This window comes from Staurois parvus, unplaced genomic scaffold (genome assembly GCF_062004578.1).
Source record: "Staurois parvus isolate SC_StPar_1 unplaced genomic scaffold, SC_StPar_1.0 ptg000264l, whole genome shotgun sequence".
Taxonomy (NCBI): domain Eukaryota; kingdom Metazoa; phylum Chordata; class Amphibia; order Anura; family Ranidae; genus Staurois; species Staurois parvus.
The window spans coordinates 7,797,293-7,821,953 of record NW_028318060.1 but is presented as its reverse complement, the minus strand read 5'-3'; the positions used below and the strand labels follow the sequence as shown (position 1 = coordinate 7,821,953).

Genomic DNA, 24,661 nt, shown 5'->3' with positions numbered 1-24,661 from the left:
ATAAAGTAAACTGACAGAATTCATACATCATTTCTGTAACTATTGATGTCTAGTAAAACCAGCAAGATATGAGATGGGATTATTTCTCCTACAAAAGCAAAGCTTTACAAAAACAGCTTAACAGTGGTTCATTGAGCATAGTAACCAGTAACGATTTTTATGGCATTTAGGGTAATATATTACTAACTGTACTTTCCTATTACAGAATGACTTATGACTGCAACATACTGTACATCACATCTCATTAACCTGTAGCAAAACTGAGCCGTCTAATTTTCCTGATTACTGTAATCATATATAATATAAAATTTTATCCATGAAGCTGCTTGCTGCACTCTAGGTAAATAAAGTGAGATGAAAAGGGGATGATGGGTGAACAGGGTACCATCATCTTCCCTGACACTAAATACTGTTGGATAAAAAAAAATCTGTACTGGTCTAAATACAAAAGTATAACCAATTGTCTTTCTGAAACTTAGGTAGAAAGGTTGCATCATAGTACAGCTGCACCTCAACTATATATTCTATATTTACATTTGATGCAAACCAAGTACTTATCAAAAGGCACAGATCTGCTTTAACCTGAAGTATATATTTTATAAATACTAAGTCTAATAAACAGCATAAAACAAAGTACATTTGTAGGTATTAGCCAGTACCACTGGTTAAAATAACAGTTGTGGATTTCTAAAGTTCCTGCAGAGATATTTGATTAGGCAGAAATAAATATGGACAGGAACGATTTCTGTCTTACCTTTTCCTTATCTCTCTAGCTGAGACTAGCATTCTGCTGTATTGCCAACTATCTCAGAGTTTTAAAGCAGATTAAAAGGAGGCCACTTAAAGCTTGTCCTCATCCTTAGCTTCATTCTACTTCAATTTGCTTTGGGCAATGATAGACCAAGCTTTTAAGATGTTTGAATTGAAACTTATATAATCGTAAGCAAGTTGAAACTCACTGACCTAATTTTGATAACAGTCTTCAGAAAATATATTTGCTTTTCATCTAGGAGTGATTAAAATGTCTCCTGAGAATATATTAGTAGAGAACTTTATTTTCCAATTTCATCTGCAGTTTTAAATTAAAAAAAAAACTACTTTATACACTGACAATATAGTCTATTGTATTTACAATCACTTTAAGTGTGTTTAACATAAAATCAATCAGATTTATAAAGCCAAACAGAAATTACTGACAGATTTCCTATTTGCTATCATAAAGATATAGCTAGAGAGGTATTTAACATGTGGTATTTGGTTTCTAATAATATTTCACTACCATCCTTTAAAGCGGTATTAAATCCAAAACCAAAAATGTACTATGTTGCCGCTTATTAATCATTAGATGTAGTGGCTGCAACCATTTTCTTTTCTTTGGCTTTTTTCCCTGTTTTCCCCTGTCGATCTGGCCAGTAACACACCTCCTATATTAGTAAGACACAACTCTGGATGAGTGAGAACAGGAGGTACAGCAGACAGTAGCACTGGGGAGGGGGGGGGAGGGTTAAATGTATTTGCTAATATACTAAACAAAGTGAAGCCAAACTCCAGCTCACTCTTTATAATCAGCTACAGCAAACTTTTTTTTTTTGTTCTTTCAGGATAAAGGTTTTATATTAATAAATAAAAGCTGATCATTTTAATCACCCTGCCAGTGTTAAGTGGTTTGTCTCATTCATGTAAACTGATACATTCTGTTAGAGAGCTTATGAAAAATAACAGACTTGCTGGCTGGATCACCAGATGAAAATAGAAGACAGAAAGCATAAGAAAAAAATTAATACAGCCATCACATCCAAGAACTGCAGTATATTAAATATTTTCTTTTAGGTTTAAAGTAATAGTAAAGCTAAAACAGTTTTTACCTTAAACTTCCCTTATATTAAGGTGAAAAACATTTTATATTTCTCTGCCCCCTCCTTCCCTGTGTGAAGAGGAAGAGAGGGGAGAATAGATCCAGCGCTGTGCATGGCTGCATCTATTCTCCCCTTTCTTCCTCTTCACACAGCACATGAGCAGCAGCAGGTGCCATTGACTTCTGTTACTGCCAATCAAATGCAGTGAGGAGGAAGTAGGGGGTGGGACGTAGTCCCGCTGTGTAAGTCTATGGAGCCAAGCTCCATTGACACACAGCATGGGAGTATGCAGACACTGTGTGCCTTCATAGCAAATGGCTTGCTATGGGGACACACGAAGAAGAGGAGGAGCCAAGATTTCCAGCAGGGGATGCATGAAGAGGAGGATCAGGGCCACTATCTGCAATACCACTGCACAGAGCAGGTAAGTATAAGATGTTATTTTAATTAAATTTTTTTTTTTACTTTAGTAACACTTTAATATTGCTTTAAGCAAGCATAGTTTGAATTGAAACTGTGTACGGCTTTTTAACTGTGAATGTTTCCAAAGAACCAATTAATATTTGTCAGCTTATCTCACGTAATTATAACTTATAGTATTTATTGCTTATATGTCTAAATGGTGTCATTGTATTGATAATGAATATATCTGTGTTGCATGCAAAATTCTCAAATATTTTGTATAACTTATTCATACTTTTTTCAAATATATTTATTAGGGGTGTGTCCAACTGCCGGGATGTGAATAGCGCGGCTGCTGAGCTCTGCTCCAACCGAAGCATCCTATGGGACATCCTTTTATAATTGTAGCTGCAAAACCCCTCTTGTTTGAGCTTTGAAATCATGGACACACATGGCAACCACCAGGATGGTAAAGATCTAGCAATCTGCACTTAAAATCCAGGGGAGAATGCCTGGCCATGTTCGTCAGGGAACCTCAGCAAGATCGCACAAGCACGCACTGTGATACACAACATGGCTGGACCTGAGGATCCTGGATAGGATGAGTTTTAAACCGAGACCACCTCACCAGAGTCTTACGATTCTTGCACTGACATAACCTCATCCGGCTGCTGAACCTACGCTGTCACAAAGCATGGAGGCAATTCAACACTGCCAGTCTGTCCTTACAGCACAAATTGACTCCGTAAAAATAGACTATGCTCAAGCAGAACATTCATAATATCCACCACAGAGTCACCAATGCAGAACAATTCATTGGCGAAAAGGAAAATGTTTTACACCCAATGGGGTCTGAAGTGAGAGATCTTAGAAAACGTATAAATGCACACATTAATAAATTTGGAGATCAGAAGCTCCTTGGATTCCCTTAGAACTTAGGATGTGATGGAGGGGATCTTCTAGAAAAATGGCTCAAAACTGTTCGGACCTCATGTTTTCTCCTTCCTCTTTGCCATTGTACGAGCACAAAGAACACCTCCATCCCCCACCTCCCAGGGCACCCCCTAGCCCTCTTTTTATTAATCTCCTACATTTTTTAAACACATAATCTAATCTTAAGGCAACCAGAGTTAACTATGATCTTACCTATTATGGCAAGTATCAGTATTTTCCCAGAATTTTCAATTACAGATTAAAAACAGCATGCTGCCTTTTGGGGGGTAAAAAAAATGTCTGAGAGATCAGAATATTGCATTTACATGATCTAGTCACCCAAAAGAGTGACACACTGTGGTAAAACCCATTTCTTTATTTATCCTAAAGAAACATCATGCCAGCTAGACCCACAGGGCCAGCCTGCTTCTCCACCCCCACCAGGACACCAGACACCATAATTTTAAATATTTGCTGGAACTGCAATTCTTAATTTAATGAGCATAAAATATAAAATGCTGCACTAATCTATAATAAATTGATGGTGCAAGTGCAAAAACAATCAGTGAGCAACTATGTAATAACACACAAATACAGCTGTGAAAAAACAAAGTAAAAAAAGTGCCAATCAAAATAAAAAGCAGTCTTTGCAGTAGTCCACTAAACTCCTTCTATAATACAATGTGAAAACCAGAAACAATAGCTCTTCTTATGTGCTCATCACATGGACTCTGCTCCACAACTTTACACAGAGGCATACCAGAGAAACATGACTCTCTAGCATAAAATGATCATGTTGTGCATAGTAGTTATAAAAAGGCGTTAAAAACACTTACATGTGGCAATTAGAGATGAGCGAATTATTCAAAAATTCGATTCGGCTGATTCGCCGAATTTGTGGAATAAATTTGATTCGATGCGAATTTATTCGCTGCGAATTTAACTTATTAAAAGGGTTTCTAGGCTTCAGAGAGCCTTTATATTAGTGCAGAACACTGTACCTTTAATTTAAATGCCCTTGGAGTCTGCTGGGGAAGAGAAATAATACTGTCAGTCAGTATGACATGCAGATGAGTGCCTTCGATCTTAGAATCACCGCACACTTCACTCATTTGGGCAGTCACGGGGCACGACGAAGAAGATGAAGAAGAAGATGAAGAAGAAGAAGAAGAAGAAGAAGATGAAGAAGTAGAAGAAGATGAAGAAGATGAAGAAGAAGAAGATGAAGAAGAAGAAGAAGAAGAGGATGAGGAAGAAGAAGAAGAAGAAGAAGAAGAGGATGAGGAAGAAGAAGAAGAGGATGAGGATGAAGAAGAAGAAGATGAGGATGAAGAAGAAGAAGAAGATGATGAAGAAGAAGATGATGAAGAAGAAGAAGAAGAAGAAGATGAAGAAGAAGAAGAAGTAGAAGATGAAGAAGATGAAGAAGAAGAAGAAGAAGATGAAGAAGAAGAAGATGAAGAAGAAGAAGAAGAGGATGAAGAAGAAGAAGAAGAAGAAGAAGAGGATGAAGAAGAAGAAGAAGAAGAAGAGGATGAGGATGAAGAAGAAGAAGAAGAAGAAGAAGAGGATGAGGATGAAGAAGAAGAAGAAGTAGGATGAAAATAAGAAGAATTCCATTCCAGCAAAAAGTGTACCTGCAGAGAGCTCCGCTATTTCTGACAGTTCTCTGACAGTTCCTTCACATTTACAGCGGTTGAAACATTGTATCTATTTGTTTCCATTTAGGATACAGATGTTTTTATTCGGAAACAAATAGATACAATGTTTCAACCGCTGTAAATGTGAAGGAACTGTCAGAGAACTGTCAGAAATAGCGGAGCTCTCTGCAGATACACTTTTTGCTGGAATGGAATTCTTATTTTCATCCTACTTCTTCTTCTTCTTCATCCTCATCCTCTTCTTCTTCTTCTTCATCCTCATCCTCTTCTTCTTCTTCTTCTTCTTCATCCTCATCCTCTTCTTCTTCTTCATCCTCATCCTCTTCTTCTTCTTCTGAGGATGAGGATGAAGAAGAAGACGAAGAAGATGAAGAAGAAGAAGAAGAAGAGGATGAGGATGAAGAAGAAGAAGAAGTAGGATGAAAATAAGAAGAATTCCATTCTAGCAAAAAGTGTATCTGCAGAGAGCTCCGCTATTTCTGACAGTTCTCTGACAGTTCCTTCACATTTACAGCGGTTGAAACATTGTATCTATTTGTTTCCGAATAAAAACATCTGTATCCTAAATGGAAACAAATAGATACAATGTTTCAACCGCTGTAAATGTGAAGGAACTGTCAGAGAACTGTCAGAAATAGCGGAGCTCTCTGCAGGGACACTTTTTGCCGGCTGTAGAAGGGATGAAAATCGGCCGATCGGGAAAAATTCGATTCGTGCATCCGAAGTTTGCTAATTTTCGGATTCGATGCGAATCAAATTTTTCCTAATATTCTAAACGAATTCCACTTCGCCAAGTTCGATTCGCTCATCTCTAGTGGCAATGAATTAACGCACTATACAGTAGCATAACCAGGGACTCGATCGGTGCATTTCCACATACATGTGGACATCATGGCATATGGCTCCACCCTAAGCATTTCGTCAAAGCTGGTGTCATCGGGGCTTTATTTTTGGCTTTTGGTGGTTTTTTCTACAGCCAGTAAATTCCCCAGCATGTTATCTTATGTGTCCATGTACACATAGACTGTTTTTTGGCTGGAAAAAACCCCCAGAACTAGAGGGTTTTTAGAGGAGTTTTTTAGCCGTAAAAATGCTCTAACGCCGTAAAACGCAGCAAACTGGCATTTTTGTACATTTGTTTGAGCAAAAAAAATGTTGTTTTTGTAAAAAAAATGCTAAATAATGTAAATGTGGAAAAACGTGGCAAAAAGCCGCTAAACTCTAATGCAAAAGCGCTAAAAACCGCTGAAAAATTTGACTTTACACAGCTAACGTTACCAGCCTTTTTAAAATGCCCAGTGTGCATGAGGCCTAAAAGATAGCAAATAATTAAAGCCAAAAGATATTTTGTACCTTCAGCTTGTGTTACACCACAGACAGCCAGCTCACAGTGCACTACATGCTTATATATCACCAGTAGATCACATAATCTCAGGTGATCTCTTAGCAAATGAAATTTCACCATAGGTAAGGACCAATAAAACTTCAAAAGTTCATTTTAAATGTGTGTGTTAGAAGAGGGTTGCAGCCATGATCCTGGTATTGATTTTTACTGCCAAAGAATGGTTTTCAAGAACCATTTTCACAGCTACCCGATCAGTTTTTCAGATCTTGGAGGGGCTCCCCACCGCCACCCACATCTATTCTCTGGCTCTCCCATTCCAACGGGGAGCCCAGGACCACTGCAAGTGGTTGGGTTGGCAGCCTACAGAGGAAATGAAGGAACATCCATTCCCTAATCTCCTCTGTGATGGAAGAAGCAAGAAGTGACAAGGAATTCATCACTTCCAGTTCCGGTGCTGTGTACCGCCCAGGGAAGCATCTGATCAAACCTTAATAAATTAGGTTTCTATTTACTTGGCACAATCATCTGTTATATTTTACAAAATTGGGTATTATGTTGTGTTTATTTCTACTAAAATTCATTTAAATGTACTTTTTCCTGAACACTTGCATTTGATATATGGTTGTTTAAATATTATGAGACATAAATTGCAATATTCACAATTTTATTCTCCACAGCCATTGCTTTCAGTATTTATATATTATATTTGGTGGTTAGAATTAATTTTCTACCAAAAAAATGCTGATTTTAACACGTCAAAAATATCAAAATTGCCCCAGACGACAAGTAGTTAAAGGTTAATAGAGTGCTTGGAAAAGACTAAATGGTTAGGAAGTTATGCTAATTATTAGATACAATACTTAAAGTAGAATTAAACTCTCTGTCTTCTACAGCCAAGGACGCTGCCATCTTAGCCTCTATTTGATCTGCATTTGCCATGGTGCTGCACATGTGATCAGTTATGACAGTTATCAATCACAGCATGTTATGAATATAACCGTTTTGGGAAACATTTAGCCTAGGTTCACATATATGTGTTTTGTAGGGTAATTCTGCCCCATGAATCACATGTGGCTGTGCTTGAACAGTAATCCGTTTATCATGCAATTTTACATCAGCTGAGTTTTTGGATTTGCTGGCTCCATAAAGTATATGAAATACCCTACATGAAACACTCTTCCACGCAAAAGCTATAAAAAGCACATTGTGTTTCCATACTTCCCATTCAACTCTATAGATACAATTTCAAATCGTACTGCCCAAAAAAAAAGCAGGACCCTTTTTTTAAAAACATAATGTGACCCTGCCACATCTATCTGATCGCTCTTAATAGATACACGCTCAGTTTTAAGTGTCATACAAATTTGTAATCTCAAATCAAATCACAAAATGCACGTGTGAACTAGGGCCTAAATTGATAGGTTTAGTTCTGCTTTAAAATCAGGTGACACTGACCTTAAAAAGAGATATATTTTCTATACAGCCAGAAATGTATGTACAATTGACCATCACACCTACCTATATGGTCAACTGCTTCAAATTATGAAGTTCAGATGTGAAGGTTACTGTTAATACTTTGGCATGCAAAAGCATTTTAAACAATTTTGCACTTCCAAACCTTTGACAACGGGCCTTTTTCTGTTCCAGCATGACTGTGCCCCTTTGCACAAAGCCAGGCTCATAAAGACATGGTTTGAAAATTTTGGTATGGAATCAGACAAATGGCATACACAGAGCCCTCTCCTTAACTCTCAATACTTTTGGGATAAATTGGAATGTAGACTGCGATCCGGGTTGTCTTGTCCAAGATCAGTACATGACTTAACAAATGTTCTTTTGTTGAATGGGCACAAATTCCCACAGACACATTCCAAAATCTCATGAGAATATTCTAAGTGGAGTGAACGCTGTTATTAGTTCCCAATAGTTTTGTATTGGGATATCCAACAAGCTCATGTACAATCAGGTCCATAAATATTGGGACATCAACGCAATTCTAACATTTTTGGCTCTATACACCACCACAATGGATTTGAAATGAAACGAACAAGATGTGCTTTAACTGCAGACTGTCAGATTTAATTTGAGGGTATTTACATCCAAATCAGGTGAACGGTGTAGGAATTACAACAGTTTGCATATGTGCCTCCCACTTGTTAAGGGACCAAAAGTAATGGGACAGAATAATAATCATAAATCAAACTTTCACTTTTTAATACTTGGTTTCAAATCCTTTGCAGTCAATTACAGCCTGAAGTCTGGAATGCACAGACATCACCAGACGCTGGGTTTCATCCCTGGTGATGCTCTGCCAGGCCTCTACTGCAACTGTCTTCAGTTCCTGCTTGTTCTTGTAGCATTTTCCCATCAGTTTTGTCTTCAGCAAGTGAAATGCATGCTCAATCGAATTCAGGTCAGGTGATTGGCTTGGCCATTGCATAACATTCCACTTCTTTCCCTTAAAACTCTTTGGTTGCTTTTGCAGTATGCTTTGGGTCATTGTCCATCTGCACTGTGAAGCGACGCCCAATGAGTTTTGAATACAATAAATACAAGAGAACCAGTTCCATTGGCAGCCATACATGCCCACACCATGACACTACCACCACCATGCTTCACTGATGAGGTGGTATGCTTAGGATCATGAGCAGTTCCTTTCCTTCTCCATACTCTTCTCTTCCCATCACTCTGGTACAAGTTGATCTTGGTCTCATCTGTCCATAGGATGTTGTTCCAGAACTGTGAAGGCTTTTTTAGATGTCGTTTGGCAAACTCTAATCTGGCCTTCCTGTTTTTGAGGCTCACCAATGGTTTACATCTTGTGGTCAACCCTCTGAATTCACTCTGGTGAAGTCTTCTCTTGATTGTTGACTTTGACACACATACACCTACCTCCTGGAGAGTGTTCTTGATCTGGCCAACTGTTGTGAAGGGTGTTTTCTTCACCAGGGAAAGAATTCTTTGGTCATCCACCACAGTTGTTTTCCGTGGTCTTCCAGGTCTTTTGGTGGTGCTGAGCTCACCGGTGCGTTCCTTCTTTTTAAGAATGTTCCAAACAGTTGTTTTGGCCATGCCTAATGTTTTTGCTATCTCTCTGATGGGTTTGTTTTTGTTTTTTCAGCCTAATGATGGCTTGCTTCACTGATAGTGACAGCTCTTTGGATCTCATCTTGAGAGTTGACAGCAACAGATTCCAAATGCAAATAGCACACGTCAAATGAACTCTGGACCTTTTATCTGCTCTTTGTAATTGGGATAATGAGGGAATAACACACACCTGGCCATGGAACAGCTGAGAAGCCAATTGTCCCATTACGTTTGGTCCCTTAACAAGTGGGAGGCACATATGCAAACTGTTGTAATTCCTACACCGTTCGCCTGATTTGGATGTAAATACCCTCAAATTAAAGCTGGCAGTCTGCAGTTAAAGCACATCTTGTTCATTTAATTTCAAATCCATTGTGGTGGTGTATAGAGCCAAAAATGTTAGATTTGTGTCGATGTCCCAATATTTATGGACCTGACTGTAGGTGTGCACAAACCATAGGCCATATAAAGTCCTTGATTTATAATCCAGAGAGGTTGATCTAGATCAGGGGTCTCCAAAATTCTAAGCAAGGCTTTTCAGGGGGCTGGACTGTGGCCAGTGGGAATAGAAAATGCCCTGGCATCAGTGCCCCATTATTGGTTCTAATGAGAAGAATAGTGCCCCATTGTTCATATCAATGAGAAGAATAGTGCCCCATTGATGGATAAGTTGGGGCAATGGAGCCCCATCATTGGTGTCAGTTGGTGGAATAGCTCCCAAGGGACAGATAAAGGCATGCAAAGGGCCACATCAGGCCCCCAGGCTGAAGTTTGGAGACCACTGATCTATATAGACAGTAACTACATGACAGTAAATGTGTAAAAGCATGTAGCTAAGGAGATCTATACATGAGGCTTGAGTTATACAGAATGCATAAATAAAGAAATGAAAGAAAAAAATGTACTATATTTCTATATAAGCAACCTGGCTTCCAAATTAACTGTTGTTAACAAATTAACAAATTGGCATGTTTGCATTACTTACATACACCCTAAAATAAAAATAAATAATAACACACTGATATATTAATGAATATAAATATGAGTTTTTTTTTCCATAGATCTGTAATTTTCCTGTTAAAATAATATTGAGGTAAAAGGTAAGGTACATTGTTAGAAACATCCCATAATAAAATAGTTTCTAAGAGAAGCCAAAATAATCTGTAGAACCTGCCTTCTTTATACCAGCTTCTCCATTTCTTGCTGCTAGGGCAGGTTAAAAGAGAGTTATTGACTAGATGCTAGCAAGGAAACATTAACTGTTTTTCAGCCACGTGCTTAAAACATAAGGCCTACTGTGATGTGACAATCCTCTCACAATACAATAGCTTAATGAATTTCATATTGTTGGTAAAATGTGCCTGTAAGCTATATTAGACTAAACACACATCCTATCAAAATATGTCCATCTGTAGAATGCTATCATAGTATGAACAAATAATACTTTATGGCATAATGCTGTAGGTTTCATTCTCTGTTTGTCCTGATACTGAAACAAGAGAAGCCTTTTCATGCAAACTATGTTTTATGCTTTTAATTTCTTTGTTCATTTGAACTGCATTTTTGTTATATTAGTTAAAATGCAGCAAAAAATGTATGCAATTGCTGTATTTAAACTACATTTTGAATTAGTTTTAGTTTTGCTGATGATGTCCTAAAAAGTTGATTCCTGGGAGATGTATAAAAAAGGATAAAAGTCCTTTGTTAAAAAAAAAAAAAAGTTAAAGCGCTACTAGCAGCAGTATATGTTCTTCCACTAGTTTGATAATCTGAGAATCAACAAAAAAATGCATTTTGTCTTCAGTTTCATTCAGACTTCTGTATTTAAAAATACATAAGTGGATGGCATTTGTTTAAGACTATTTATGATCTTTTAAATATGGCAGTACACTTTTCCCAAGTTTGTTGTGTTGTTTAGGTGCATTTTTCATACGTATTGGCATGTTTTAAAAGGCATGCAAAATAGAACAAAAAGCAAACCAAAACATACAAATTTGCTTAAAAATAGACCTCAATACATGAAAAATGCTAAATAGTGTAGACATTTAAAATGCATGTATTTTTAAACACAGACATGTGAGATAAGCCTAAACCTAAAAAATGAAACAATTTAGGATAAAAAAAGACAACTAATTAATTGTTCTGTCCATATCAACAGCATGCTGTACATTTTATTAATCACTAGTATAAGAAGCAATCTTTGAACATCTGCAATCTTTTCTCCTGTTGCTAAGAATAGAATCATAAACGTATAGCTAAAAATCAAATGTACACCTCTGTTTCCGCTAATACACTATACATTGGTAAATCAGATACAATACCACTCACCTGTTTGGCTAAGCTGTGATGTGCTTCTACTTCTTCTTGATACTATTGCAACTACTTTGGCACTCAAACTTGGTCTTCGTTTCTTCCCACATAGCCCAACTGTTCCCACCGCCGTATCAGACTGGCTTCCATCATTCTGCTCGAACTTGTAGATTTCTCCGCTTACACTTGTGCTCTTAGTTATGGTTCTCCCTGAAGATCCCATCCGTCTGCCTTGCATCCTAGGTGGAAATGGACTGCATTTAAAAAAAAAATGCACTGCTGCAGATACACACATAAAAATATATTTACAGCTTGTTAGAAGTTATTTATAGTGGATTCCCCTTCTATATAGCATTCACTGTGCATGCCCCCTGGACATGGACAGCAGATTTTTTTTAAATGCCATCCAACTAATGCATCTTCGAGCATGAGATTTACTAAGATGTAGTTCACATTTTTATTACATTTATATATTGTGAACAGTAAATAAGACATAATGTGGTAGATTTACTAAAACAGGTGCACTCAGAATCTAGTGCAGCTGTACATGGTAACCAATCAGCTTCTAACTTCAGCTTGTTCAATTAAGCTATGGCAATAAAACCTGGAAACTGATTGGTTTCTATGCAGAGCTGCACCAGATTTTGCACTCTCAGGTTTTAGTAAATAAACCCCAATGCGTGTGGAGCATTGGTTTAAAAAATATAATAAAATTGTTATATTGTATTTAATAATGAGCTAAAAAAAATTACAAGCAGCATCTGCTTAATTTGATATAGGAAGCTTTAAAATCAGCCTATCCTCAAAGACTGTTGATGTCAATGCCATTTTGTGAGTACTTGCTACTACCACAGAATTGCTATTTACTTTTTGGCGTTTTTCTCCTTCTGATATTTTTGTACAGAGATCTTGATAGATCAGGTAGTTCAAAAGCTGAAAATAATTGTAAAAAAAAAGGTCCTCATGTACCCACTGACCCCTAACTGTAACGTGAACCTTAGGCTACCAATTAAACTTAAACCTTCACTTACTTGAACCCTTTAGCTTCACCTAACTCCTAAATCAACCACTAAGTCCCCATCAACACTTTAAGTGTATTTCAAGCCAAAAACTCTATTTCTAGTTTTAGATACAGTGGGTAATGATTGAACGTCCAGTGAGGTTTTTACTGCTATCCGGGCCTCTGCTAGAAAGGTTTGTCCTTACTTCCTGTCTTGCTGACCAAGATTACATCAAACAAGAAGTTAAAGGAGAAGTACAGCATGAACTCTTTTGGCTGTACTTCTGTGGATCAGAGGAGTGCAGTAGAAGATCCCCCATCACACTGAGGGGGGTTCATGAGTACTGGTAGCAGGAGCTGGAACATGTTACATGTTCCACCCGAAATACGGGTAGAATATGTAGTATGCTCCAAAAGGTGAACTTATTCTTTAATGGCATACATACCATGCTATTTCTGAAATTGTTGGACCATTCTATGCTAAAATGGCAAAACAAATCCAAATACTGCAACAACAAATATCCCGGCAAAATGCATCAATCATTCCTGGATGATTTCTTAAGATTACCTGGTTTAAAATGAAGCAGTGCTATGATGCCAGCAATCAATTTAACAGTTTTGTTTTATACCTCCCAATGTCATATCTCATACACAAAGAATCTTCTAAGAAATTTAGTATTATATTTATCTTATGCAATAATATTTTTTTATGTTTTTAATAGTCACACATTTCTCTTTTTTCTGTTGGGAATAATTTTACTGAAATTTCACTTGTCACCTAAAGAATTATTTAGTAGGATAGTGCAAGCTGCATTAATTCTGACTGCAACCAGCAGACTCTGTCAGACGTCATGTTACTGTAATAAGGTAAAGAAATAAATACTGACAGGCTGCTATTTCTTACTGAACTTTGAACATCAGCTCCAAAGCATAACACATGCAGTAGTTTCTTTACTGTGAAAATGTTCTCGTGTTTACAGCTCAAAAAGAGGAACTATAACATACTTGTAAATTTCATATCTTGGAGTACAGTACAGGACCCAGTAATCTATTCATAGACCATGGGTGGTATGCCACTACCTTCAGGAGATTGGACACTGGCAAAAACTTTGCTGGGTCCTTCCACTAGTGTGTCCACCATATAATCCAACCCACTTCAGGAAGCTCTGTTTTTGTTACCAAGCAGTAGGGAGATCACAGAAAAAAGAAAGAAGGGAAAGATCTTTGTCCTGTACTGCACTCCAAGATATTGAATTTACAGGTATATCATAATTCCATGGGATGTCTATGACAGGTTTGGGCAACAAGACAACTAAACAGCTGCAACAGACCCATACAAAGAAAACAAGAAGGCGTACAAGCTTTAAAACAAGCTGTTGCTGTAGAAACAACTTAAGTGAAGAAGGTTTCGTATTTTGGTGTAGAAGTTAATAGTGGAGTGTAGCTTTCATCTTTACATTTCTAGTAGAAACAATTTGCTGCAAAAGCAACCTTATGACAGTTTGGGAGAAACATGACATATAATTTAAGCAGTGGTTCTGCTCAAAGGAGAAGTGCTGAACTGTAGGTGCTCTTTAGGCCCAGAATGCAATTTTCACAGGGAATGGGCTAGAAAGAAAAGGATGGACTCATTCCCAGAAGGTGGAAACCCTGAAAGAGAAAAAGGGGGTGGAGCAAAATGACCACTGGGAGCGTATCATATCTCACCCTCAAACCTTAAGGGGAGTACTGAGGAAATGTTGTGCAGCAGGATATGGCAGGAAAATGAAGGAGCGTTCAAGGGAAACAAGAAACATAATGGAAGTAAAGAGAACACTAGTCTCATATCTCCAAGGTATCTTGTCGCCAAGTGGAACAGAAGTACAAGGAATGTTACTGCTGCTGATGTGGACAGAAAAAGAAGGATTGGATCTTATGAGGGCCCCCCTTATTTCCAAGGATAACTCAGGATGGCTCTAAAGGTCCTGTGGGATTCCTATTGGAAGACAAGGAAGAAACCTGTGTAGTAGACAACACAAGGAGTGCACGATATTGAGAGATAAGAAAAGTGTTTATAAGGTCGACCATGATCTACAGGGTTCTAAATAAAATGCTAGAATTGTGGCCAGGTATATATAAAATGAGGGACGAATAAGGAACTCGGAATGAGGTGTTCTCTTAGCCCACAAGCCAGAGGTATTTTCCCAAAGATTGCCAAGCAGGAGAAACTTGTGCCCAAAAGGGGATGTAAAGGGAGACATCCAACATAGGCATGGAATGTGCTAACATATGGCTAAGGTATTAAGAAATTGCCTGTCTATTCTGTCATGCATCAATAGGCTAATAAGGATGGATAAGTAAATTAGGCAAGTGCCAAAACGTCTGTGGACCATAGAAGGGGAGGAAGAAGGGAAACCACCCAACAAACCCCAGGAACAGGAGCATTTAAATAGATTTTGAAACAATTTGCAATTGTGTACCGTGTCAAGGTTGAGGTGGATTGGAAGGCAGATTGGAAGTGAAATAGGTGGTGTTAGTGTGTTGGACCCCAATGTGTCCTCAAGAGGGGGGGGCCTAATGCAATCAGAGGGCTTTTTAGCAGCTCTGTTGGGCTAGTAGATGGAAGATTTGCCATGACCAAAAGGATCCACAGTAGATGATGATTGCTGGGAGGACACATGGATGAGAAATGCACAGTAGAAGATATGTAATGCAGAATGAAGTATGATTTTGCATAGTAGATCTGAAACCTCTGCCATCAGCTGCCTCAATGTATATATCGAAAGACTTGCCAAACAAAAGCTATCCCTTGAACAGCATGAGCAAAAAGCACCTTTCCTGCACCAGATTAGTTGCCTGAGATTTAAGTCATAGGATTCTGCACATATGCAGAGAAAGTAAAGACACACTGGAAATCTACCAAATCAGGTTTTCCACACAGAAAACTAGGGTCAAGGGAAAAAGTTGCAACTCTGAGTAAAGATATTGGTTATCTCTCTCAGGAGAAAGTTAATAGTGAATTTTTCCAGCCAGGTTAGCCATAGTTTGGACTATTGCTAAGATGGCAGTGACCAGCTATATGGCCGTTCCTGCTAGCACAAAGGAGGTTTTTAGAAGAGTCTCCAAGCACCTATCTACTGAGTCTTTGAAGGATGGGGTACCCTCACGAGGGATGCTAGTGTCAGCATTAAGGCCTGGTCCACCTTAAGGATGGGCTATTTTTTACTAAATTCTGTGTCCATAGGGTACAAAGCTTCAAAATGATCAAAAGTGTGAAATAACCAATCCACGTTTTGCCAATCATAAATAGTGAGTAGAGAAATCTCAAGGTGCTTCCGATGGATCATACGCATCCCCTTAAGGATGTGGGTGCATCAGGCACTTCTATTGTATGAGTAAAATTATAATCAGGGGAAGGCAAGGCAGAAGAACTCTTGCAATTGATAGCCCCTTGTGATTCCAGAAATGATAATAGCTTCTGGAATAGTTCAGACATGGTGGCTCTGAATTTAGCCTTAGTCAACCAGGTCACGTACAATGCACCCGTAAAGAAGCTGGAGTTCTGAGGTCAGAGCGGTGTCAATGTTAAACCTTATTCCAGAGTGTGGGATGCACTAGAAACTTGTGAGAAGCCTGATGTTTCCTCTAGGCCTGCAGTGAACTCACCACTGTCTGTTCCATGTGTTTTGGCTCCTGAGCACTTGTAACCTTTCATTGTTAAGTAAGGGTATTCCCCAGCAGGGTATTCACAGAATACAGGTGGACTAAGGGGATGCTGTATGTTCAGTATGGAGGATTCATGGCAACCCAGGCATTAACCAAGTTGCAATGGATATTTCCTTTTGGAACTGAGCAATAGTTGAGCATTATAATAAAGCTACCCACTAGGCTGGACAGTGAGACACCATAGAGAAAACTTGTGTGCATAGCACTGCGGTATGTCTTGTTGAATAAAGATGTACAAAATATTACAGAGCCATCACGACATATAAACCAGGAACTGCAATGGTGGTATAGGAAACTCTGTCTTACCTTTTCCACATTGCTGCTCCATCGCCTAAGGACATTATTAAAAAGCTGGAGCTTTGTGGTGTGGCTGGGTTATATTGGGACACTAGTAGGCAGACCCAGCAAAGCTTTTTCCAGTGCATGTACATTTTTTCCAGTGCTTAATAACCTGAAGGTAGTAACATTGAACACATGGCCTATGAATTGATTCTGTTCTTTTTCACTGTCTGCAACACCTTTGGTCCTGCAGCACTGCAGTGTACAATGCCAGTTGGTCAGGCATTGTTGCATTATGCAAACAGACTCTTTGATTGCAGCTCAGATACAGCTCCAAACATATCCTGATCACAGCAATACCAAGCATAAGTATATTAAGTATGTACATTGTCTTTACTACTTTGTTTCAAAATAAGCATGCACATTTCATTTTACCAAGTGTATTTTACATTTTAGGGGCTTAGCAAATAGAAAGGCTCTACACAGAAAAAAAAACATCAATTCTAATAGAAAGGGTTAGACCCTCTGCCAAATAAGTTTTTTGTGTAGCTTGTGTCTCTGCTGGGGAAATTCATCAATTTATTTGTCCTGGTGGCCACTGTCACTGAGACAGAAAGTATGGGAAAAAAAACTAAATTCTAGAGCTGTTATGACAGCAAGGGGTGAAGTAAAATGTTCCAATAGATGCAACTGCTGACAACTGTCTAAAATGGAAATTTCCCTCATATTGAAGAGGTTTTCTCTCACTTCCTGTTGCTTCAAGACAATAAGTGAAGGGATATCTCCCCAATAAGACATATACAGTAAAAAAATAACCAAATAGGGAATTTAACACTTCCCTATTTTGTAAAGTTTTGACTTTACATACATGATACAGGCCCTGTATTTGTAATAAAGTACATGCTTTCTGTCTCAGAGTGAATTCCAGTCCCATCCCCCCACATGTATTGGCACATATCAGAAAGGCTGTATAGCACAGAAGCAAGAGGCTTCAATCCCCTTCAGTGATAGTGTGTATCAGGCTGCAAGGAAGTGTAAAAAAATCCAACTTAAAACACACCCTACATAAAAACATATTTTCCCCTGCCTTCTCTGACATTAGGAGATATATATATATATATATATATATATATATATATATATACACACTTTATAGTGTTAAAGTTTTCATGTTTTTCATGTTTTCATCATAGCCTCCCCATTAATTTCAAATGTCCTTCAGGAAAATGTGGGACAATTAAAATTACCAACGTCTTTGGAAACTGAAGTGCCAAAATCACAGCTTTTGAATCTGCTAGAAAATAGTAAATTAGTATAGATCAGATAGGTAAAGCAGTGATGGATTCAATCTTTCCAATTCAGGCAACAGAAAAACTGTATATAAGAAGAAGTCCACTGAGCTCACAGTACATTCATATCACTACAAGTGTCATGGGGTATGCGAATGCTTGCTGCAATGCTTGTGAAAGGTTCCATTCAACTAAGAAAATTAGAATACATTGCGCAATGCAATTTAATGCACAAAAACATTCAAAAATGTAGGATCAAATGCAAACTCTTCTTGCAAGAAATACTGGACTGCCATCAGTGATCATCTTCTAAAAATTCTAGCTTGCTGACTCTCTCTTGACTTAATGTTTACTTAATCACTGACCTGGAACAAGCATGAAGATTTGAAAGCCACAGTATTGTCAGAGTCAGGTCATTGCCGTGAACTGAATCCACTAGATTAACATAACAGCCAATCGGCTAGCATTTCCTGGGGTCAGCAATTTTAGCCATTTATATTTTGAGTACAGGTTTCTGTTAAAGTGGCTAATAGAATAATTAACAGAAAGAAAAAACTACTTTTCTGTCTCTCAGCAAGATGTGCTGTGGAATGTGGGCCATGTATGGAGGATGGAGGCACCTCTGATAGAAGAGGAGGCTATTTGCTGAGCCATGAAGGCAAGGCAAGAAGTCTCTGAAGCTCACCTGAGATAGAGTTTATGCCTGGTTCACATTAGTGAATGGCGTGCGACCTGCGTTTGCGTCGGCACAGCAGCCCATTCATTTAAAAGGGCTGCTGTGTCCGTGTTTCACAAAAGAAAAAGGTGCATGAACCTTTTCAAAAACGCATCCGCAGGAAACAGCATATTCTTTTTGACCATGCAGTCTCCATGCAGTTCCCGCACCCACAATCGCGCTGCGGGCTGAGATGCGTAGAGGTGCCATTCAGAATGAATGGCAGCCCCTGAGCATCTCGCAGGAGCAGCGCGGGTGGTTGCAGGTGCAGGAACAGATTAGATTCCCACACCCGCAACCAGCCTGCAGTCGTTTGCACTGTTGATAATTATACACTGTGTGTCATTCTTGCTTTAGAACAGTGCTTGGTAAAAATACAGTTCTGAACAAAAGTCTAAAATGTATTTTAGAGAGTTTTTGTTGCAGGTATCAACATTAGAAAACATTTTCAATTTACACTCACCAAAGCCTTCTGCTTGGACGCTCAGATTGCTCAGACATAAAGCTTGTGCTGCTGAGGCGTGAGGCACTACTGGTACGGGAAATGGCTGACACATCACTGACATCACTATCTGATGATTTGGCTGAGACGTTGTCACAACTTCTGTATTGATCTTTATGCATGTTATACTAGTAATAGAGAAAAAAAGCTTTAAAACATATTTTTAATACATGCATCCTATGAAATGTAGAGACATTCCTTTGACAACACAAATTTAACAGAAACTTTTGACTATCTGACTGCTAAGAGATACCACAGTTTCTACTTTTCAATATTATTACTGCTTGATATGGTCTACTGTCCTTTGTACAATACACTCCTTGCCTTATTAAATAATCCTAGTAGTGTATCTGTTTTGCAAAATTATTAAATATTTTATAAAATAAATAGACGCATGCTTTATGATTTAACCTAAAAAACACTTTTGCAGTCCATATACAGTATATTTATATACTGTACCTTGCTGTACCATATGGCCTGTAGTCTATGACCACACACTCTGACATTCTTATTCTGTCCTGCAATGGCAGCTAACAAAATACACAGATTTGCAGAAAGAAATTCTTTTATACGGACTGGCACTCATTGACATGGGTATGGTTCGGTCCCTGCAACACCTTAAAAATGACCATCCTCCTCTGTGTACTATTCCTATTCCAAGCACTGCCCATCAGACTGCCCCCCTTTCTTCTTCAAATACACAGGTGACATGTTTAGGGAGTTTGTTCTCATAGAAAGCCACGCCTTAAGAGACAACTGTTGACATTACTCAGGATCTATGGAGTAGAAGTCCTCCCAGGCATTCGAACATTACAGGGCGATCCACCTGATCAGAATCTTTAACTGGTTCTGTCAGGGTTTAGCCAAGCACTGGGTAGCCATGGAGTTAGAGAACTCCAATTCAGCCTTGAGGAGGCCTTGGATCTCATCCCCACTCACGCCAGAGCTTCAGGACCACCCTATCTTGGACAGTACGATCGTGGCTGCCAGAGAAGCCTTCCATTGCTCTCAGGTGTGGCCCCTACCTTCCCATTTTGTCCCAATTCTTGACAACCCCAAATTCATCCCCGCTATCCAGAGTAGACACGTTGCCTCTCCCTCTGCACAATTATCAGATTTCCTGACATGAGATGGTGCCCTCATTGCCTCTGACAATACCCAAATCCTTGACCCTCCTCTCAATTTCTGGAAAGGACTACAGCGCGATTACTTTCTACGTACCCTTCTTAAGCAGAAAGACATATCATGACCTCTCATGGAGTTCAAAACCCTATGCCATAAATGTGAATCAGCACGCAGCTGTCGCTCTCTCTGCCATATACTCAGCTTGCTTGGACCTGTCCCCACCTTCACGCAGCCCTTTCTATTAAAGTGGGAAGTAGATATGGGCATTCAGTTTACCACCCTGCAACATGTAAAGATCCTCCACTTCACACAAACTCTCCATTGCCATTAAGAACGAGGAGACAAGCTACAAGCTGCTCACGAGGTGGTATAGGGTGCCCACTGAGCTTCACCGGTGTTTTCCACAGACCTCTGGAGTCTATTGGAGATGTGGGGGGGACAGGGGAACCATGTGCAATGTGTTCTGGAAATGCCCCAAAATGCAACCCTTTTGGTGGTAGGTAACAGATACTATCAAGCAACTCACATCCGTAGAAAAACATAATAACCCTGCGGCACCCCTATTGCATTTGTTGGAGAGATCCATCTCAAATAATAAATCGTCTTTAAATATTCATCTCTTGAATGGGGTGAAGGTCTGTATACCACCTTGGTGGAAACAAACTCCTGCCCACAAAATCCTTATGGTTTGCCAAGATTAACAAGACATGGAGAACCTCATGGCCACCTTTTGGAACACTTAGGAAGTTATCAGGGAGACTTGGCAATACTTTGTATATACTGATGCCTACCTTAACGCCCTCTAACAGAAGGGGTAATCTCCCTTGTACTCATTACCCTCTCATAACTCCCCAGCTCTCCCTCTTCTTTCCTTAGCCCCCCCCCCTCCCTCCCTTGTGTTTACCCTTGCCCTAGTCTTCTGTTATGCATTAAAGCCAAGCTTACAAGATTACAATGCCTAAACTCAGACGCCCTGCACTACTCCTAGACAAAGTATAGTTTCTATTTTTCTTATGCTATAGAAACTTGTTCACTCTCAGAGCACATCCCACTTCCATATATGACTGAATTTTACCTGATACCCAGTGATGTGACTCAAATTAATTTAATATATAAAAGAACTACAAAAACATACATTTTATATGGAAACAATGTAATTTTTATGACCTGTATCAGCAGACTTTGGGCTTGTGTTGATTACATCAGCTTGAGACTTTTCTGAGATCATTCAGAATTCACTGACAGGTGTATTTGACTTGCAATTGTTTGCTTGTATTTAACCTGTTTCAAGCAGATTTTGTGTTCCATTGGGCCTTATGCAGAAGGGCAGAAACAATTTGCTTTTAAAGGTGCCCGGCATAGAATGTATTACGGTAAAAAAAAACCCAAATGAAAGCCTCCTGTCCTACCGATGATATACTATTTATGTGGTGCTGCCAACTAAAATTCATGGGAAAAATAGTAATCAATGTGTTAGAAAAACCCCTGATAAGCAAGCACCAGAAGTGTCTGCAGCATGCCTCCTCACTCCTCTCCAAAGGACTAAAGACAAATGGTGGCCCAATGTGACCATTCATGTTTAGGGATGTACTGAGCATCACAGGTGCCAGTGGGTGGTCAAATTGTAGCAGCAGGGCTATCCACCCTCTAACCCTCTATATTTATGAGCAATTTTAAGCATTGTGCTGGTTTGACATGCTATTACAGAAGATATAGGCTGTGTTTGAAAGATGACCAGTAACCTTCAATTGGTTACTAGGTAGTTAATGCAATCTAGTTAATGCGATCTTTATTTTTTGCCTCTCCTTGCTCTCTACAGCAGTGCTGTACAAATACTGATACAATTAAATTAAATAAACCAAAAAAGTAGTAATAAACTGTAAGCACCTTTGACAAACTGGGTATGTCTGCTGACGTTATAAAATCAAATATGAGCCTTTTACAAGGTAATCTTGCAAAACAATATATGCTTCCTCCAGTGTGTGCAGTTTACAAAAGAATATCAGTGCTCTTGCTGAATGAACTTGGGTAGAACTAAATAAATAATTATAGGTTATTAATTCTGACACATGGCCCTTTTTTTGTGCTACAAGAAAAAGCAACCACCCTACAATGGTTCTGGGTTTGCCTGAAAAGTGCAAATTTCTAAAATTTCAGCCAGTACAGCTAAGTGTTATTAGATGAGACTTGAAACATGTGACATCATCAAGCCATTTCTTATAAGAATCAGAAGCAATATGATTGGATACATCTCCCACCCAGACCTAAAACGCTTACCAATCTTATTCCCCCATCCCTGACTCAGTTGTTCCCCTGCAAACACCACTGTGCCTGCATATCCATCCATGGTACAGATCTCATACTGTGAAAACATCACTCAATGAGTGGAACCATGAAAATATAACTTCCTCTCATCCCTGATTTAGCAGATCTGAACTCTGATTGGTAGCAATGGGTTACTTCAATTTACATACATCCTTTGCTCTTTGAACTATTTATCTAACAGGCCTGAACATATCTAAGTGAAATAAAAGCATTATAAAGACTCTAAAAAGTTCACACATATCTACCCTGCTGGAATTATTGTTCATTCAGTGGTGACAATGAATAGGAAGTAAATACTGTATGCTGTTCAATGTATAATCTGTAATAGAATTTATTTTTTTTATGTTGGATTGTACATCTTAGTAAACAGAAATTGTCTTTGGTTCCATTCTGGATCATACTTGCATTATTTTCAAACAACTACAATCAAGGCTAGATTAGCAACCACAGTTAAATTTAATTGTGCTGTTTAACCCCTTCACGCCTAAGGGTAAAACAAATCTTAACACCTAAGTACAATTTTGCAACTTTGACATGTGTTAGTAAAACCGTACATATCATCACAACTACTTTTAATTATACCTTGATTTTTCAGGACAAATTGGGCTTTCATTTGGTGGTAAATGGTAATGGATATCTCCTGATTAATTTTTATTATGAAAGGAAAACTGGCCCAAAATAGTAAAAAATAATAATGTTTTTAAATTTAGCTGTGTGTTTCTTGCTACAACCATAACCTACCACCAAAGAACAACCCAAAATAAATTTTCCAGCTCTCGAGGACCGCAGAAATATTATATATGTGTATGTTATTTGTTGTTTGTACCCACAATACAGCCCAAAAACAATAGTGCACATTTTGTTTTTTGTACCTAAAACACACTGACACTGGCACTAACTGACACTGATACCAAGTAAAAAAAAAAAAAATCCTGACCTTTGACCCAGACCTTGACACAAACACTTACCCTGGCACTGAGCTAGGTCAAACCTTGATCTAGGTATTTTTTCTTAGTTTTGTAATATTTCTTTCTTTATTTATCTATCTTTTTTTTACAGGTTTTCTTTTCCCTCTATGCAAGGAAAGAGAGAGATGCAATGTATCTCTCTCCTCCATTCATAGAAAAAAAAACAAGGGGGGCGGGCTTCACAGTGACTGATCATTGTGACAGCCAATCAGAGGCTATCACAGCGATCATGTGACCCGGAATTGGGAGTCCCGGGTCCCATTCGTTAGAACAGGACCCGGGGCTCTCAGTGACACCCTGGTCTTTGTACTGGGAGCGTGCTGTGCAGCGCGCTCCCAGCACAAAGACAGGTACGCAAATATGTGGCCCCACGGAAAAATAGCCCAGTTCTGTGAGGCCTCATATTTGTGTTATGTCGGCGTGAAGGGGTTAATATACTGTACCAAGGCCTGCAAATGTTTTAGTATGCCTTTTTTGAGTTTTGGACACTATTAGAAACACTATTTGGACACTGAAGCCTTAAAGGCCTAATATTCCTATGTGTGGGAAAAGTGACTGAAGCCAGGGATGCCTGGCCAAGGTGTGCTAACCACTAGGACTCCTTATTGCAGAGGCTGTGAGTAGAGATGGTATTTTACCCTCTTGATATGTAACAACTGCATTTGTGGACATACCAAAGTGATATTAAAGCTTCACATTTTTTAAAAGTAAAATAACAATAATTGACACAGGCAGCGGGGCTTACCCCCCCCCTCCACTCCCTCGTCATAGGATTTGATTGACAGGAGCCTGAGTCAATGACTTCCACTGCGGTCAATCTGTCCAGTGAGGAGGGGCAGAGCCGTAAGAGCTGCTGCTGCTGGGGAGGAAAGATGTTCTGCAACAGCAGGTTTTTTGCCTTAATGCATAGAATGCATTGCGGTGAAAAACCTTCAGGCTTCAGAGCCACCTTAAATATAGGATGTAGCCCCACGGGGGTCACATATGCGGAGACTACCACAGATAACTGGAACTATTATTAAAAAGAACCCCAGCACTTTCCAAAATAAAACCATTGTGAGTAGGTAATATAATTTAATGCAGAAATTGCCTATTAACAAACTCCAAGTAGTGAGCTGATTGCGCCCCTGTCACAATGTGTCTTCCTGTACAATGAACT

General features: G+C 38.9%; 1 protein-coding gene across 25 annotated transcripts in view; it reads right to left on the bottom strand.

Annotated features, from left to right (window-relative positions):
* The window catches only part of RIMS1 (regulating synaptic membrane exocytosis 1), a 438,679-nt gene that overhangs the window by 103,742 nt on the left and 310,276 nt on the right, over positions 1-24,661 (bottom strand). For 18 of the 25 annotated variants that reach the window (XM_089681373.1, XM_089681347.1, XM_089681349.1 and 15 more), the window contains 2 exons: positions 19,046-19,212; positions 11,613-11,833 (listed from right to left, as the gene is read on the bottom strand). The exons of 6 other annotated variants lie outside the window; for them this stretch is intronic. In XM_089681373.1, coding sequence (XP_089537499.1) covers positions 11,613-11,833; positions 19,046-19,212 — 388 coding nt within the window. Of the gene's footprint in view, positions 1-754; positions 886-11,612; positions 11,834-19,045; positions 19,213-24,661 lie in introns of those variants that run through there. One more of the 25 variants, XM_089681372.1, reaches the window with a different exon arrangement.